The sequence below is a fragment of the Myotis lucifugus genome, unplaced genomic scaffold, assembly GCF_000147115.1.
Source record: "Myotis lucifugus unplaced genomic scaffold, Myoluc2.0 scaffold_236, whole genome shotgun sequence".
In the NCBI taxonomy this organism is placed as follows: Eukaryota; Metazoa; Chordata; class Mammalia; order Chiroptera; family Vespertilionidae; genus Myotis; species Myotis lucifugus.
This window is the reverse complement of record NW_005871284.1, coordinates 1,654,792-1,671,033: the sequence shown is the minus strand read 5'-3', so window position 1 is coordinate 1,671,033 and position 16,242 is coordinate 1,654,792. Positions and strand designations below refer to the sequence as shown.

Below are 16,242 nucleotides of genomic sequence, written 5' to 3'. Positions count from 1 at the left end.
CTGGATCAGCGGAGCCGAGAGGCCTCCGCCCCGGGATCAGCAGAGCCTGATGGAAGCCCTGTGTGTTTATGCACCCTGGGGGTGCAGAGGTCCTGTCCTAGGCAGAGGCCTATGGCGAAAATTTCGACTCTGAGAAGCAGCCTACAGGCTGGAAGGCGGCTCCTCTGACCTCAGTGCTGGAGAAGACCATTAAGCAGAAAACTAAAGAAACCGATTTTACATCATTTCCCAGGTGGAGAACAGTTGGCATGTAAGCCCCTGACCAGTGCCCAGCCTCTCCTCTGTCAGTCTATCTCACTCTTAGGTACCATGTTCTTTGTTCTGTCTTAACTGCAACTCATTTTTAAACTAGATTGCTTTTAAAAGAAGACTAAATAAAGTTTCCCTTAAGTTATTTAGGTGGTGCTGGGGCTGCTGGGGCTGCTGGGGGCCTGATAGAAGACACAAACATGCAATGGGGGGCCTGTACCCAGCAGCCCCAAGGCCCGCCACCTTGGTGCTGGGGCTGCTGTGGGTATCAGAGACACAAACCCGCAGGCCCGGCACCCAGCAGACCCAAGGCCTTCGTGGCAGAACTAAGGAGCAGCAAGCCAAGCGGTAGGAAGCAGCAAGCAAGTGGGCAGTAACAAGGGAGGGGTCCCGGACTGCAAGAGGGCACATGCTGGGCTAAGGGACCGCCCACCCATCCCCAGTGCACGAATTTCGTGCACCGGGCCTCTAGTAGTATAATAAAACAAAAGACATAGGACTTTAATTTGATCATAAAAGGTAAGCATTTAACTACTTGACAATTTCTATCTTTTGAGTATAATCCCCTTAACAGATTAATAAACCTTTTAACTACTCCCTAAACTATAGAAGTAAACCAAAGTCATTTGCATAGCATGCAAAGTCCTCCCTACTTACCACTCTAGCTTTAACTCCTGCAACCTTTGCTGCAGCCTAGAAAAACCATTTCCAGCCCACTAAGCTCTTTCCTTCCTCTTTGCTTTTGCACATCCCTTCTCCCTCTCTCCAATTCACCTAAGCTGGCAAACACCAACTCATCTTCCACAATACTCAGCTCAAGTATCACCTCCCCTATGAGGCCATCATTACCTATGACCCTCAAGTCAGGAGAACTAAGTCACTCCCTCCTTCATGCTTCACTATGCCCTGTGCCTTTTCTTATCAGAGCCCCTGTATTGCTGTACAGCACTCATTGATTCCAGAGTGTCTCCCTCACCACTTACTTAAGCAAGATATCTAGTAATGAAATGTTTGCTGAATGAATGACTACAATTTTATAAAAACACAAAATTTATAAAATTTCATATGGAAAAACTATACCATGCTTCAATGTCTAGCAGTGGTTCTCAACCTGTGGATCGTGAACAATGAAAATACATCCTGCATATCAGATATTTACATTACGATTCATAATAGTAGTAAAATTACAGTTATGAAGTAGCAACGAAAATAATTTTATGGTTGGGGGTCACCACAACATGAGGAACTGTATTAAAGGGTAGCGGCATTAGGGAGGTTGAGAACCACACTGGTGTGATAAGCAGATCAGGCAGCTCCCCAGCTCCCAAATACTCCCATCACTGGACTATACTCAGTACCTGAAATTTAGTACTAAAAATCAAAGACAATTCTCAGGGTTGGAAATGAAGGCAGGGACTATCTAAGACAGGGGCATGGAAAGCTTTCGAGGGCATGTAAATATTCCATATCTTCCTAGGGGTCTGGGTTACACAACAAACAGTAGACTTACAACTTGTACATCTTACTGTATGTAAATTTCACCTTAAAAAATCAAACAAATAGTGAACTCTAGTTAATGACATTAAAGCTGATTTTAGGAAGTGTGTAAATGTCTTCAACTTAATTTCAAAATGCATTTAATAATAAGGTGAAAAGAAGGATGATAGGTGAATCCATTTGATATAATATATCAATTAAAGCAAAATATTATTTATAGAACTTAGGTGGTAGGCTTATGGGTATTCACTGTCCAATTATTTCAACTTTACTGAATTTTTTTTCACAATAAAATGTTGGGGGGAAATCACAGGCAATGGAATCAAAGCTGAATAACAACAACAACAATTGCTACTGATTACTGAGCCCTAGTTTACAACCATTACATCACTTAAGCCTCAAACAATCCTATCAGATGTATTATTGTCCACTATTTTACATGAAGAAACTGATTCTTAGGTTAAATCACTTTATTCAAGGTTATCCAGCAAGTAAATGGTAGAACCTAGATTCAACACCAGATGTCTCTGGTCATAAAATATACATCTTACTCATGTCACACAGCTTAGGTTGTATCCCCTATAAAACTGCAAAGAGCCCCAAAGGCAAGGAAAACACATTACGTTTCCATCTTCTATTAACACCTTCACATGAATTTAGTGATCTGGTCCTTTCTCATTTCAGATAAAATCTACACTAATAAAAGAGAAACATGGTAATTGGCGTACGACCGCTACCCTTCCCATTGGCTAATCAGCATATCCTATGCAAATTAACTGTCAGCCAAGATGGCGGCCGGCAGCCAGGCAGCTGGAAGCGGAACAGGAGGCTTGCTTGCTCCAGTGACGGAGGAAGCCAAGGTTCCCAGGCCTGCTGCCGCCTGGCTCTGAGCTCCTGAAGCAACAGCTCCAAAAGATACAATGTTTCAATTATAGAAGCTAAAAATGGCGGTTAATTTGCATATACCAGTTGCGAGGGAAGACTGAGGACAACATGGAGGCCAAGAGGTACAGAAGGGAGCTAAGTAGAGGCCTCGAGGACAGAAACGGAGCCAAGGCTGCAGAGGTGGGAGGTGGGATGTGGGAGGTGGGAGGGCAAGCCCAGCCACAGCGGCTGCAAGGAGGGGCAGTGGCTCGGAGGGGAATGGACAGCGCCTGGGAGCGGGAGGGAAACCGGCCACAGCGCCCGGGAGCGGGAGGGAAACCGGCCACAGCGCCCATGAGCGGGAGGGGAAACCCGCCACAGCACCCGGGAGCTGAGGGGAAACCCGCCACAGCGCCCGGGAGCGGGAAGGGAAACCCGCCACAGTGCCCGGGAACTGAGGGGAAACCCGCCACAGCGCCCGGGAGCGGGAGGGAAACCGGCCACAGCGCCCGGGAGCGGGAGGGAAACCTGCCACAGCGCCCGGGAGCGGGAGGGGAAACCTGCCACAGCGCCCGGGAGCGGGAGGGGAAACCCGCCACAGAGCCTGGGAGCAGCAGGGGAAACCCGCCACAGCGCCTGGGAGCTGAGGGGAAACCCAGCAGGAGTGGCTGGGAGCAGGAGGGGAAACTGGCCACAGCCCTGTCACAGGGACAGGCGTCCTCTGGAGCCAGGCCACTCTGAGCCTGTAGGCCTGTGCATAGGCCCTGAGAGGCCGAAGTCCGGAATGTCTGGCCTAAGCTTGCAGGTGCCAAGCGGCCGGGGTTGGGGTGGGAACATCCCCAGGACCCAGGCACTCCAAGCTGGTGCACACCCAAGCGGCCAGGAAGGGGGCGGGAATGTCCCCTGCAGCAAGTGAGCAGACAGCAGGGCCCTGCTTGCCACTGGCCGTGGCAGCCAGGGGCAAGCAGTCCCTTGCAGGGCCCCCACAGAGAGCAGACACTAGGGCCCTGCTTGCCCCTGCGGTGGCGAGCCAGAGAGAAGACAGCAGGGCGCTGCTTGCCCCTGACCCCAGCAGCGAAGGACAGGCAAGCCCCTACAGCGAGCAGACACCAGGCCTACGGTGGCCTCAAGCAGGCAGGTCCGCAGAGAGCAGAGGACCATGGGGAGCAGGTATAAGCCGTCAGTAGGACATCCCCTGAGGGCTCCCAGATTGGAGAGGGTGCAGATCGGGCTGAGGGACCCCTCCTTCCCCGTGCACGAATTTCGTGCACCGGGCCCCTAGTATCTATATAATAGCCAAGTTCTGACAAAAAAAAAAAAAATAGATGAATCCAGAAAAGAAGCCTGGAAAAAAGGAACTCAGTTACCCCACTTTAGAGAGAGATTCTGGGCAGGAGGAGCAACCAGACCTGGTCTGGGCATATGCTCCCAGTCAGGAAAGGAGGACACTGAGAAAGGAGTAAGTGGCCACAAGCAAACACAGTCTCTCAGCACAGTTCTGCCTACAACCAGCTTCCAGTAACACTTGCCTGGAAAAAAGGGAAACTTGAGACAGAGAAAATGAATTACAGAAAAAATTAAATGCCTCTCCGCAAATGTATTCAGCACAACAATATTTCTATGCAATGTTAAATGATACTGTGTGAAATAAAAGGTTTTGGGAAATTTTAGGAAATGTATTAGCAAACGTGAAGCTTTCTTGACTGGAGGATTTCTCTGAGTCTGTAACATGCTTAATTACAATGTGACTTACCAAAAGGGAGATGGAGTATGCATTTTCCAAGTTTTTGATAATATTGAGTGTGAGAAAAGTCATAAATTAAGATGTACAAATAACTGGACATACTGTACCTTAAAAAACTAACTGTGAGGCCATACACCAAGGTTTAGGGCAGTGGTCGGCAAACTCATTAGTCAATAGAGCCAAATATCAACAGTACTTCTTCAAAATAGACTTGCCCAGGCCGAAAACCGACTTCTGCGCATGGGCCATGAAGTTCAATCACACTGTATGTGGGTGCCCGCACGTGGTATTTTGTAGAAGAGCCACACTCAAGGGGCCAAAGAGCCGCATGTGGCTCGCAAGCCACAGTTTGCCGACCACGGGTTTAGGGTATACATAAAGAAATGAATTATGCTAAACTAAGAGCCTCATAAAACTACTGAGCCTAAAGTAATAAGTAAATGCAAGTCAAAGAAAAAAAGGCAAAACAGTGTTTTACTATTCTGACAACTCTCAATTATTCATGGCAAGTAAAAAAAAAATACCTAATTGTATAGCATTTTTCTCAGAAAATGTTCCTAAGAAATATACCAATCAGAAATAACCAAGAAAATATGGAAATCAAGAACCAATCACAGAATTCATTAAACTACCTATTTCCAACAGTTGATCAGCATTCTTTCCTATATGTGGACACCAACGGTGGATTCAGCTCTTTCAAAATGCAGCAAAAAACCACAGAGTTAACACATGGCATGCAGAGAAGAGCATTATGTTCAGGCACAGCATGGTAGATGAGGCAGGGTGACAATGCAAACTGGGCAGGGGAATGCGGTGCTGACGTGCAGCAATAAGTGGCCTCAAACTCTGGAAAAGAACAGTCGCAAGTGAGCGTGACTCATATGTTGGCATCAGATCCCCTCTCAGCACTAGAACGCTGGGCCTCTGTCAGGCAAAGAAAAGGAGTCCCCATGAATAGCCATCTCTACAAATAGCAGTTACTAAAAGACACAAGAAAGGCTGGGGACCGGCACCGCTTGACAATACTTAGGGTTTGGGCAGCTCCAGTTACACAAAGAGAAAGAAGATCATGGTCTTAAACTTGGCCTCTGATAGTAGAAATTCCTTGTCCAGCTTGCTGTCCACTGTGAGGTCAGAGCACCCTTAAAGTATTCAGTCTGCTTCTGAGCACCACACTTTAAGAAGGACACTGACTAACATGAGAGTCCAGAGAGGAACAATGAGGATGGAGAGTTGAGGAAAATTAAAGAAACCCTACAATTGGGCATCTGTATCATTCTCAATCTTTCATTATTACAAATAAGCCTACAATAAACATACTTGGGGATAAATGTTTACATATATCCTTAATTTTTTTCTTGAAAGAAAGTACTGTTTCAAAGGAAATAAACATCTTTAAGGCCTTTGCAACATCCTATCAAATTACCCTATAGAAAGGAAGTTCCCATTTATAAGTCTACCAATGCGGAAACCAATTCCAGCATGTCAGCAAGGGCTGAATCTGGAGTGGCTGAAGGGCATTTCCCCAAACCTGAAAAGGGATGATTGCTTGCTGACAGACAGCTAAGGACATCTCAATCTGCATGTTATTGCCTCCTACTGGCCAAACACCTCAACAGCCGCAGGCTAATTCCCCCATTCTGACAATGCTTGTGTATACGGAAACCTTACCCTTTGATGTGTATATCTCTGCCTGGCCTTAGGACAATTTGTGTTAATAAAAAGCAAGGGGTCCTGAGATTAGGAGAATTTAGTTTCTTTAGCTAAGTCTTCTCTGACTCCCCATAATGCCTTTCAAAATTATGTTTCGTCTCTGGACTCTTTATTAAGTTACACACAGCGCCTTCTCCAGATTGCTGAACCCTTCTAGATGCTGGAACAAGAACCACGGCATAGTAATATGCTAGTAGAAGCCAAAATAATATCACTTAAAATTTTTTTGGAAAAATATTGGCAAATTCACTAAGGGAATGTTGTTATTTTAGGTGGTTCAAAAAAGTTCCTTTCTATCTCAAAGAGACTGTAAGTTCAAGCATTATTCTCTAGCATAAAAACAAAACAAAACAGAATATCTACATATCTCTATGCCTTTCCTTAACAATTTTGGTAGCAAAACGTAAATAAATCTTTCCAAAAAATACTGAAGTCATACCGACAAAACCTCAACATTAGTCCCATACTTAGTCAAAGATTGTAGTAATTCAAAAAGAGATATTCATATACTTTTATTTTATTAAAGACTTATAGAATGCACAAAACACTATGTGAAGGTTGAACCCTATGAAATTGCCATGTTAATTAGTCAAACACAGTCAAATATTGGCATATTTGGTTCAATTTCATGTAAGACTTCAACTTAAGCGTGATAATTTGTAGATATTACCCACTTGATAAGGGCAAGCACTTAGTCTGTGGATTGTTGACTTGAAGGCTGTGATCTAATCAGACAATAAGGACAGAGTCGCTGCCAACCACTTCCATCCAAAATACTCAACACCAATATAGCCCCTGTACCATATTTCCTATTTATTTTATGGACACTAACAAATACCATCTTCTGAACAATTTCTACATGAGACACTGCATAAGGCCATAAACTCATTTATATGGGGGCAACTGAGGCTGAGGCTGCTAGTATAACTACTGAATGTTTCTTGAGGTCAGTACTTTCCCTATAATGACAGTCTGCAGGAAGAAACAAGCTCACAATTTAAAAATCAGTTCTGGCTATGGCTGGTTTGGCTCAGTGGATAGAGGGTCAGCCTGTGGACTAAATGGTCCCAGGTTCCATTCCGGTCAAGGGCACATGCCTGGGTTGTGGCTCACTCCCCAGTGGGGAGCGCGCAGGAGGCAGCCCATCAATAATTCTCTCTCATCGTTGATGTTCCTATCTCTCTATCCCTCTCCCTTCCTCTCTGAAAACAACTAAAAAATATATTTTTTTAAAAATCAATTCTGAACCCAGGCTTTGGCCACAACATCCTGGTATAACAATCCGTCTCCCTGATATTATATAGTAATAAAAATAGTTGTTCCTTTGCACTAGCATTGACTTAGTGCTTACTATACACCTGGTCCTATTAAATCTTCATAATGACGCTAATAAGCATTACAATGACTATTATCCCCAGTTCACAGATAAAGAAACTAAAACACACAATGGTTTAAGAGAATTGCTCAGATCAGACAAGAAGAAGAAATAAAAGGCATTCAAATTGGAAAAGAAGAAGTAAAACTGTTATTATTCGCAGATGACATGATTTTATACATAGAAAGCCCTAAAGACTCCATAAAAAACTACTAGATTTAATAAATGAATTTGGCAATGTAGCAGGATACAAAATTAACACCCAGAAATCTATGGCTTTTTTATACACCAATAATGAACTCACAGAAAGAGAAACAACAAAAACAATCCCATTTACCATTGCACACACAAAAAAATTAAGATACCTAGGAATAAACTTAACTAAGGAGATAAAAGACCTGTACTCAAAAACTATAGGACACTGAAAAAAGAGATAGAGGAAGATATAAACAAATGGAAGAATTAACGTGTTCATGGATTGGTAGAATCAATTTCATTAAAATGTCCATACTACCCAAAGCAATCTACAGATTTAATGCAATCCCCATTAAAATACCAACAGCATATTTCACAAACCTAGAACAAACTCTCCAAAAATTCATATGGAATAAAAAAAAGATCCCAAATAGCCGCAGCAATCTTGAGAAAGAAGAACAAAGTTGGAGGGATCACAATACCAGTGGCCATATTACAAAGCCACTGTTCTCAAAACTGCCTGGTATTGGCACAAGAACTGACATATAGACCAATGGAACAGAACAGAGAACCCAGAAATCAACCCAAGCCATTACGCTTAATTAATATTTGACAAAGGAGGCAAGAGTATAAAATGGAGTTGACAGTCTCTTCAATAAATGGTGTGGGAAAATTGGACAGATACATGCAAAAAAAATGAAACTAGACCACCAACTTACAAAAATAAACTCAAAATGGATAAATAACTTAAATGTAAGATGGGAAACCATAAAAATCTTGGAAGAATCCATAGGCAGCAAAATATCAGACATATGTCGTAGCAATATCTTTACCTATATAGCTCCTAGGGCAATGGAAACTAAGGAAAAAATAAACAAATGGGACTACATCAAAATAAAAAACCTCTGCACAGCAAAAGAAACCATCAACAAAACAACAAGAAAGCCCACTGCATGGGAGAACATATTTGCCAATGTTCTCTCTGATAAGGGTTTAATCTCCAAAGTTTATAGGGAACTCATACAACTTAACAAAAAGAAGATAAACAATTCAATCAAAAAATGGGCAAAGGACTTAAATAGACTCTTTCAAAAGTGGACATACAGAAGGCCAAGAGATATAGGAAAACATGCTCAAAATCACTAATCATCTGAGAGATGCAAATCAAAACAACAATGAGGTACCATCTCACACCTGTCAGAATGGCTATCATCAACAAATCAACAAACGACAAGTGCTGGCGAGGATGTGGAAAAAAAGGAAACCTCGTGCACTGCTTGGGAATGCAGACTGGTGCAGCCACAATGGAAAACAGTATGGAGTTTCCTCAAAAAACTGGAAATGGAACTCCCATTTGACCCTGTGATCCCACTTCTAGGACTATATCCCAAGAAATCAGAAATACCAATCACAAAGGACATATGCATCCTACGTTACAGCAGCACAATTTAGAATAGCTAAGATTTGGAAACAGTTCAAGTGCCCATCAGATGAGTGGTCTAAAAAATAGTGGTACATCTAAAAATGGAATACTACGCTGCTGTAAAAGAAAGAACTCTTACCATTCACAACAGCATAGATGGACATGGAGAGCATTATGCTAAGTGAAAAAAGCCAGTCAGAGAAAAATAAATATCGCATGATCTCACTCATTTGTGGAATATAATGAACAACATAAACTGATGAACAAAAATAGATCCAGAGGAGAGGAGAGGAGAGGAGAGGAGAGGAGAGGAGAGGAGAGGAGAGGAGAGGAGAGGAGAGGGGGAGGAGAGGAGAGGGGAAGGAAGGGGGAGAGGAGGGGAAGAGGGGGAGAGGGGAAGAGGGGGAGAGGGGATGAGGGAGGAGGGGAGAGGGGGAGAGGGGGAGAGGGGGGAGGGGAGGCTCACGGCTGGCAAGCACAACGGTGGGGGCTGGAGCCTCTCTGGCCTCTGTGGCAGCACTAAGGATGTTCTGCTGGCTTAGGGCGGCTCCATCAGTCAGACATCCCCCGAGGGCTCCCAGGCTGTGAGAGGTTGCAGGCCAGGCTGAGGGAACCCCTCTCCCGAGTGCACAAATGTCATGCACCGGGCCTCTAGTACTATATATAATACTTTAAAATAGTACTATATATAATATTTTAAACAATAAAGAATTTTTTTAAAGACTTATTTATAGGTCTATGTTTTCTCAAATACTATAAATTGTGAAAGCTGACGTATATCAAAGTATAGCACTTTCTAAACAGGCTTGATACATAGTAATAAATAGAAAATAAAAGCTGGAGAGAAAAAGAGAGAGAGAATTGCTCAAACCCACACAGCCAGAGTGGCAGAACTGGTATTCAAATACAGACTCACTCTGAAGCTTAACTACTACACTACACATACTCAACTTTAAAGTTACAGTGTCTGAGACAAATAACAACATAAACAGTGCCTAAATATACCTGCAATCTCATGCTTATTTATTTATATTTGCCAATTACAGTTGACATTCAATATTATTTTATATTTGTTTCAGGTGTTAAATAGTACATAGCAGTTAAATACTTATATAATTTAGGAAATGATTCCCCCCAGTAAGTCTTGTACCCCCTGGCACCATACATAGTTATTACATTATTGACTCTATTCCCTATGCTGTACTTTACATCCCCATGACTATTTTCACACTTAATTTTTAAACAAATTTCTTTTATTCTTAGACTATATTTTTCTAAGTTTATTTGTTTTTGGTAAACACTTAGAAGGGATTCTGTGTCACTATAAAATCATAAGACTTTTTTATTATGCTATAGTAAGAAGAAAACTGTAAAATAATGTGAGGCTCAAGAATCACATGAAATGAACAAACTAAATTCATTTTCTGTTTCCTAAAACAAAGGTAAACATTCAAGAAAAACTTTAAAAGAGCATTAGAAATCTATTTTAATATGTGTGGTTTTTAAGAGTGTAGAAATTGTGGAGATGATAGAACATTCTACTCTCAGTACCATACTAATCAGCTCTGCACCCAAATACTAGGTTCTGCCCTTTGAGCCTGTGAACACCCAAGAAAGATAACAATTTGCTCAGAAGTTTTAAGTGTCCCCACCTCTGAGGATAAGCATTTGAATATGAAAGAAAAAAAGGGGCAAGGAACATTTTTTAAAAGAGCAAGGAAAGAAGATAGGTTTAAAACAAACAAACAAAAAGACGAATCTCCTCTCAGAGAGTATGGTCCATCCACATTAGAGAAAGGATTAAGCAGCTACATTCAGCTTTTCTAACAGATTTTTATTCTCTAAGGCTTCAATACCCCTCTCACACTCACTCAGATAATCACATTAGTTTTGTCATTAAAAGCTCCCTTTTCATTGAATGCACCTAAACTGGCTTAAACCACCCAGAGAGGTTGAATACATTACCAAACACTAAGACAAATGGAAGAGATTTTCCATTTTATGTCTTATTATTTCACAATATCTATCTGCATGCTCAGAAGGCTAAGCTAAAAGATTTGGCAAGTTATCAGCTAAAAAACATTTCCAAAATAAACAAACTCTGCTGCACCCTTTAAAACTGCTCTTTAAACTGAGATGAGAGCTAGTTTGATGCTGACAGAACAGTCAAGTGACAGAGGGGTTTTCTATTTCCCTTTTCTCTTCTTCCTGGTGTCCTATTGGCCAAGTCCATGATTATTTCTGCATAAATGTTGCAGCTTCTGTTAGCAGTAAACAAAGCAAATGGAATCTAAATGTGCAAAGCCCAAAGACAAATTAAAAAGAGTGATTCTTGAGTTGAGACGAAAACTTGCATTCAGTCGCTGCCTATGGATTCTTCAGAACTGTACATGGTCCAGACAGAAATGGAAATCACCTGCTTTTTTCCATAACTCAACTGTTACTTATTATCTCACTATAATAAGCCTGCATGGGATATAAAACTGAAACTCACAGGCACAGATAACAATATGAGGTGGTTATCAGAGGGAAGGGGGGAGGTGTTAGTAAAGGGTAAAGGGGGCTAAATATATGGTGATGAAAGATTATTTGACTTTGGGTGGTTGGCACATAGTGCAATATACAGATAATGTGCCATAGAAATGTACACTAGAAACCTATATAATCTTATTAATCAGTGTCACTCCTATAAATTTAATTTAAAAAATGAAATGGACGCTTTAAAGGAAAAAAGAAAAGAAAAGGATGGCTGTTTGTCAGCCCTTTAAAAAGGAGGAAGTGTATCAGAGGGAGGAGGAGTCCTGGTTAAATGGAACTATCCAAGTGAAAGAGCCGTCTCCAACTGAGTAATGTTCCAGGGATTAGTGGGTTGGGAGAACAGAGAAGGGGGTCAAGAAAGGAGAAATAGAATGAACAGTGAAAGAAAGTGATCTGAAGCTAAAAGTTTGGGAGGAAGACAAGTAGTGGAAAGATTCTGAAATCAGGATGAAACCGAAGACAGATGTAGTCAATCAAAGTTTCTCAAGCAAGAAACAGAGAGAAGTTTATTTTGGGTGCAGTTCAGACAAGAAACAGAATCATAAATGTATCATAAGCAATCAAAAATTTCTTAATATGTCAAAAGAAGGATAAAGTCAGTAAGAAATAATTGAAGAAAATTACAAGAACTAGTCCTGGATAAAAAAATAAAAATAAAAGATGATTTGGGACAGACACTAAGTTATTTTGCCCTAAAAAATAAATTTTTATACTGTATATATACAAAAGATAAAAGAAGGATTGTGCTAAATCAAAAACAGATGACAAAACATTTGAGATATATTCCGTTAAGCTTGAGTGATTATTTAAGAAAGAGAAAAAATGGAATATTTATTTACATTTAAGACTCAATAGAAAGATATCTCAAAAAGAACATTAAAGGAATGGGGAGAAAACCAAAGTTAGACTATTCACTGTTCCAAATCATAAACAAACGAAAAAAGTGTATCCTACCTATTTTTCTAAATCAGATTGGCAAACTACAGCCCCCAGGCCAAATCCAGCCCAATTCCTGTTTTATAAATACTAAGCAATATTGGAACACAATCATCATAATTCATTTACATATGTGTATGGCTACTTTCTGCTACTTTCTTGCTACACCTGTGACAGAAACCATATGGCCCACAAAGCCTAAAATATTTACTATCTAGTTCTTTACAGATATAACAAGAGAATTCCCCATGTTCTAACCATCTAACAATTCATTTGTTCTTCAGGTGGGCATAAAGATGCAGATGTAATTCTCACTTTGTATACAGAGTACAGAATTAAATCTGATAGCTGTCACACTATGGCCAGCAACCAACCCAAACCTTTAGTCAAGTCTTCTACTCCAGTCAATGTGCTAGATTAAATCCTAGGCTCTGAACAATGGGAGACCTGAGTTCAAATCCCACATCCACCACCCCCTTTGATGAGCTTAAATTTCCTCTCCATAAAACTGGGATTATATCTCTTTTTCTCACAGTTTTTTTTTGTGAGGATTAAATGAGATAGTGTATATGAAAGTGCTTTATAAACAGTAAAATGATAAGACATTATTACCACATAGACATATATGGAGACTGGTTCAGATTTAGTTTTTCTCATTATTTTGATTCATGAGAGAGATCTCCTCTTTTAAATAATTTTGTATTATCAAAATTCAATTTAATTCTGTACACATTTACCTCTGGCCTGCTATGTGCAAGACACCCACTAATCACTCCACTTTTTATTATTTATTTACTTATTTATTGATTTATCATTATTCTACTTTGTAGATAAAGATAAATATCTCTAATAGCAAATGACCTTGTTCCATTTCAGTTACAAAGTTTTAAGCAAGGTGTACATTTAATAGCTTAAAGGGACAGTTATATTAAAAGTGCTTTGAAACCTGGTTCTCATATTACCAATTCTATTCACATTTCCAAGCCCTCATTCTGGCTGTAGAGTCAGTCATATTCTCTATACTTAATAACCATCAAGTTGGCCGCTCTTTGCTTTTAAAACTAAGAGGAATGTTCTTTACAAATGAATGTTTTAAAAATAACACATACAATGATGAATTTTTGGTATACAAGAACCCTAAAATGTATTACACTTTCCAGAATGTTTTCACATCCAGTATTTTATCTGATCCTCAGCACAGTCCCATGGAGAATTAAGTACCATTATTCCGTTCTGCAGAGGAAGACATGGAGGCTCGGAAGAAGAGAGCCTTGCCCAAGATCACACAGCTGCTATCAAAGATTCAGTCAGTGTTTTTTCCACTCTATCTTGCTGCATGTGGATCACCCCTTTATGATGTATGTAGCACTTAGAATACATAAGTAGTCAACTGAATCATAGTTTGTTATGAGAGCAGCTTCTACTCATTAAACACTGACCATATATTATATAGCTCTATGTGTCTCACATACATCACAAAGATTAAATAAATTGAATATGCTAAGTGCATAGCACAGGACTTGACACATAATAATTATCCCATTAACAGCAACTATTGGTCTCATTTCTAATTTGTATAACTCTGTAATCTATGCATTTTATCTCCATTATTCATATGAAGAAACTGAGGTTCCAAAAAGTTCAGTCACATGTCCAAGGTTGAGTAACCAGAAAGTGACAGAAGCCAGGATTCCTGCCCAGATTTGAGTAACTCCAGAGCCCCTTTGTCACTGAGATTTCCATTGATACTGGACGTCAGAGAATGCACACACACAAAAATGGAAAAGTATGTTATTGAAAGTGATTGAGGAAAGGACATTTTCCTGTTACCTTGATTGGCCAAGCAGGCAAAGGCTGTAAAAAGTTAGATTCGTAAGGGTAGTCCACCATTGCCAGATTTACCCAGGTTTCAGAGATCCAATCTTTCAAATGCTGAACATCATGAGCATTTTTTAATGGTGTACATAAGTGAAGGGCTTCAGAAAGCCAATCCAAGCCAGTACCTGTGAATGGTGAAACATAAGAAGCACTGCTCAACAAAAGGTTTTGTAGATTCTTCATTTGATATTTTAGAAAACTCAACCTTCTACACCACTTCTCCAAGAATATTTTTTCAACATCCATAAGATGTTTTCAGAGCAACTGCATAATCCCAGATAGACAAGTTGCCTATCCTCTGGAGTTTACCAGAATGCATACTTTTAATTAGTCCCTATTTTAAAGATACTATGGAAATGAATAAAAAATCAAGTGGAACTTTTCTATAGTATAGAGCAATGAAAAGGCACAAACTAAAACTAAATAAAACAAATAGATGTGTCTGACAAATACAGCATTGACAAAAGACAGCACACACACAAAAAAAGACATACTATGCAATTCCAATGACTAAAAAATTCAAGAGCAAGCAAAATCAAGTTATGGTTTTAGAAGTCAGTATAGTGATTAGCCTGGGAAATGCCAAGATAGTGACTGGAAAGGGCACAAGAAGACTTCTGAGAGGATTTCTTGATCTAGATGCTAATTACACAACATATTTGCTTTATGAAAATTCATCAAGCTATGTATTTTGATTTGTATGCTTTTCAGAATGTTATATTTAAATATGTACATTATACTTAAAAGTTTCTAGAAAATGTGGGAAATGTTGAATTTAACAAGTGAAAGGCAAAAAAAAAAAAAAACCACCACATTATTTCATTCTCTTAATTAAAGCTTACCATTTCTTGTGAGTCGATTAATGGCATCCCAGGACCTTTGGATGCTCTCTGAACAATTTGGGCCACTTCTCTTAAAATCCTTAGTTACAATTTTCATAAATACACCACAAGGTACTATATCTTCAAACTGCCAGATAGGGGCAGAGGCTGCAAGAGCTCTAAATGGTAATAAAATAATGAAAGAGAAAAGACGGGAAAAAGAAACTCATCAAATTCAAGTTTTTATTTGTTAGTTTTGTTTTAATTCTCACCCGAGGACATGTTTAGAGAGAGGAAGGGAGACAGAGAGGAAAAGAGAAATACTAATCTGTGATGTTGCCTTCCCTATGCTCCCTGACTGGGAATCAAACCCCAAACTCAGGTATGTGCCCTGATCGGGAACCAAACGGACAACCTTTCGGTGCATGGGAGGATGCTCACCCAACTGAGCCACCCACCCCTGCCAGGCCAAATTCAAGTTTTAAATTTGAAACTGATTCTGAACAAAAATAGTAAAAAAATAACAGTTGTAAATGAGAAAGAAACTAGGAATCTCAGTACAATAGAATGGTACATGTTTTACCCAAAACAAATCTCTAAGTTTGCCTTGACAACCATTAAGAAGTACTCATGTCCAACATAAATGCATTTACCCAACCACGATATGAGGATATTTCATCCTGAACCAGGCTGCAAGCATGCCACCATAAGAGCCCCCCAGGGCAATGAAAGGTTGATTTTCAGCTCCTGGAATTGTCCTTTTCAAGTGTTTGATTAACTCTGCAAAATCAGCTAGAGCTTGTTCCGATGTCAGAAAATTCAAGTGTCTGGAATCCTAAAGAAAAATAACAAAGAACATGGGTATAAATGTGCACATAATAGCAGCTTAGGCATAGCACAGATCCAGTAAACAGCCAGAGTCAGATAAGCTTTTCTCCAAATAGAATTTCTAGGCAGTTGAGTTAAAATGCATAGTCAAAGTCATAGCAATGCTGATGTAAAGTAATTT

The 16,242-nt window shown here is 40.2% G+C and overlaps 1 protein-coding gene across 2 annotated transcripts in view; it reads right to left on the bottom strand.

Moving 5' to 3' along the window:
• Positions 1–16,242, bottom strand: part of PRCP (prolylcarboxypeptidase) — a 68,553-nt gene that overhangs the window by 10,950 nt on the left and 41,361 nt on the right. The window contains exons 4-6 of one of the 2 annotated variants that reach the window (XM_023762202.1): positions 15,887–16,068; positions 15,255–15,412; positions 14,437–14,537 (exon numbers count right to left, since the gene is read on the bottom strand). In XM_023762202.1, coding sequence (XP_023617970.1) covers positions 14,437–14,537; positions 15,255–15,412; positions 15,887–16,068 — 441 coding nt within the window. Of the gene's footprint in view, positions 1–14,364; positions 14,538–15,254; positions 15,413–15,886; positions 16,069–16,242 lie in introns of both variants that reach the window. The other variant, XM_006098473.3, reaches the window with a different exon arrangement.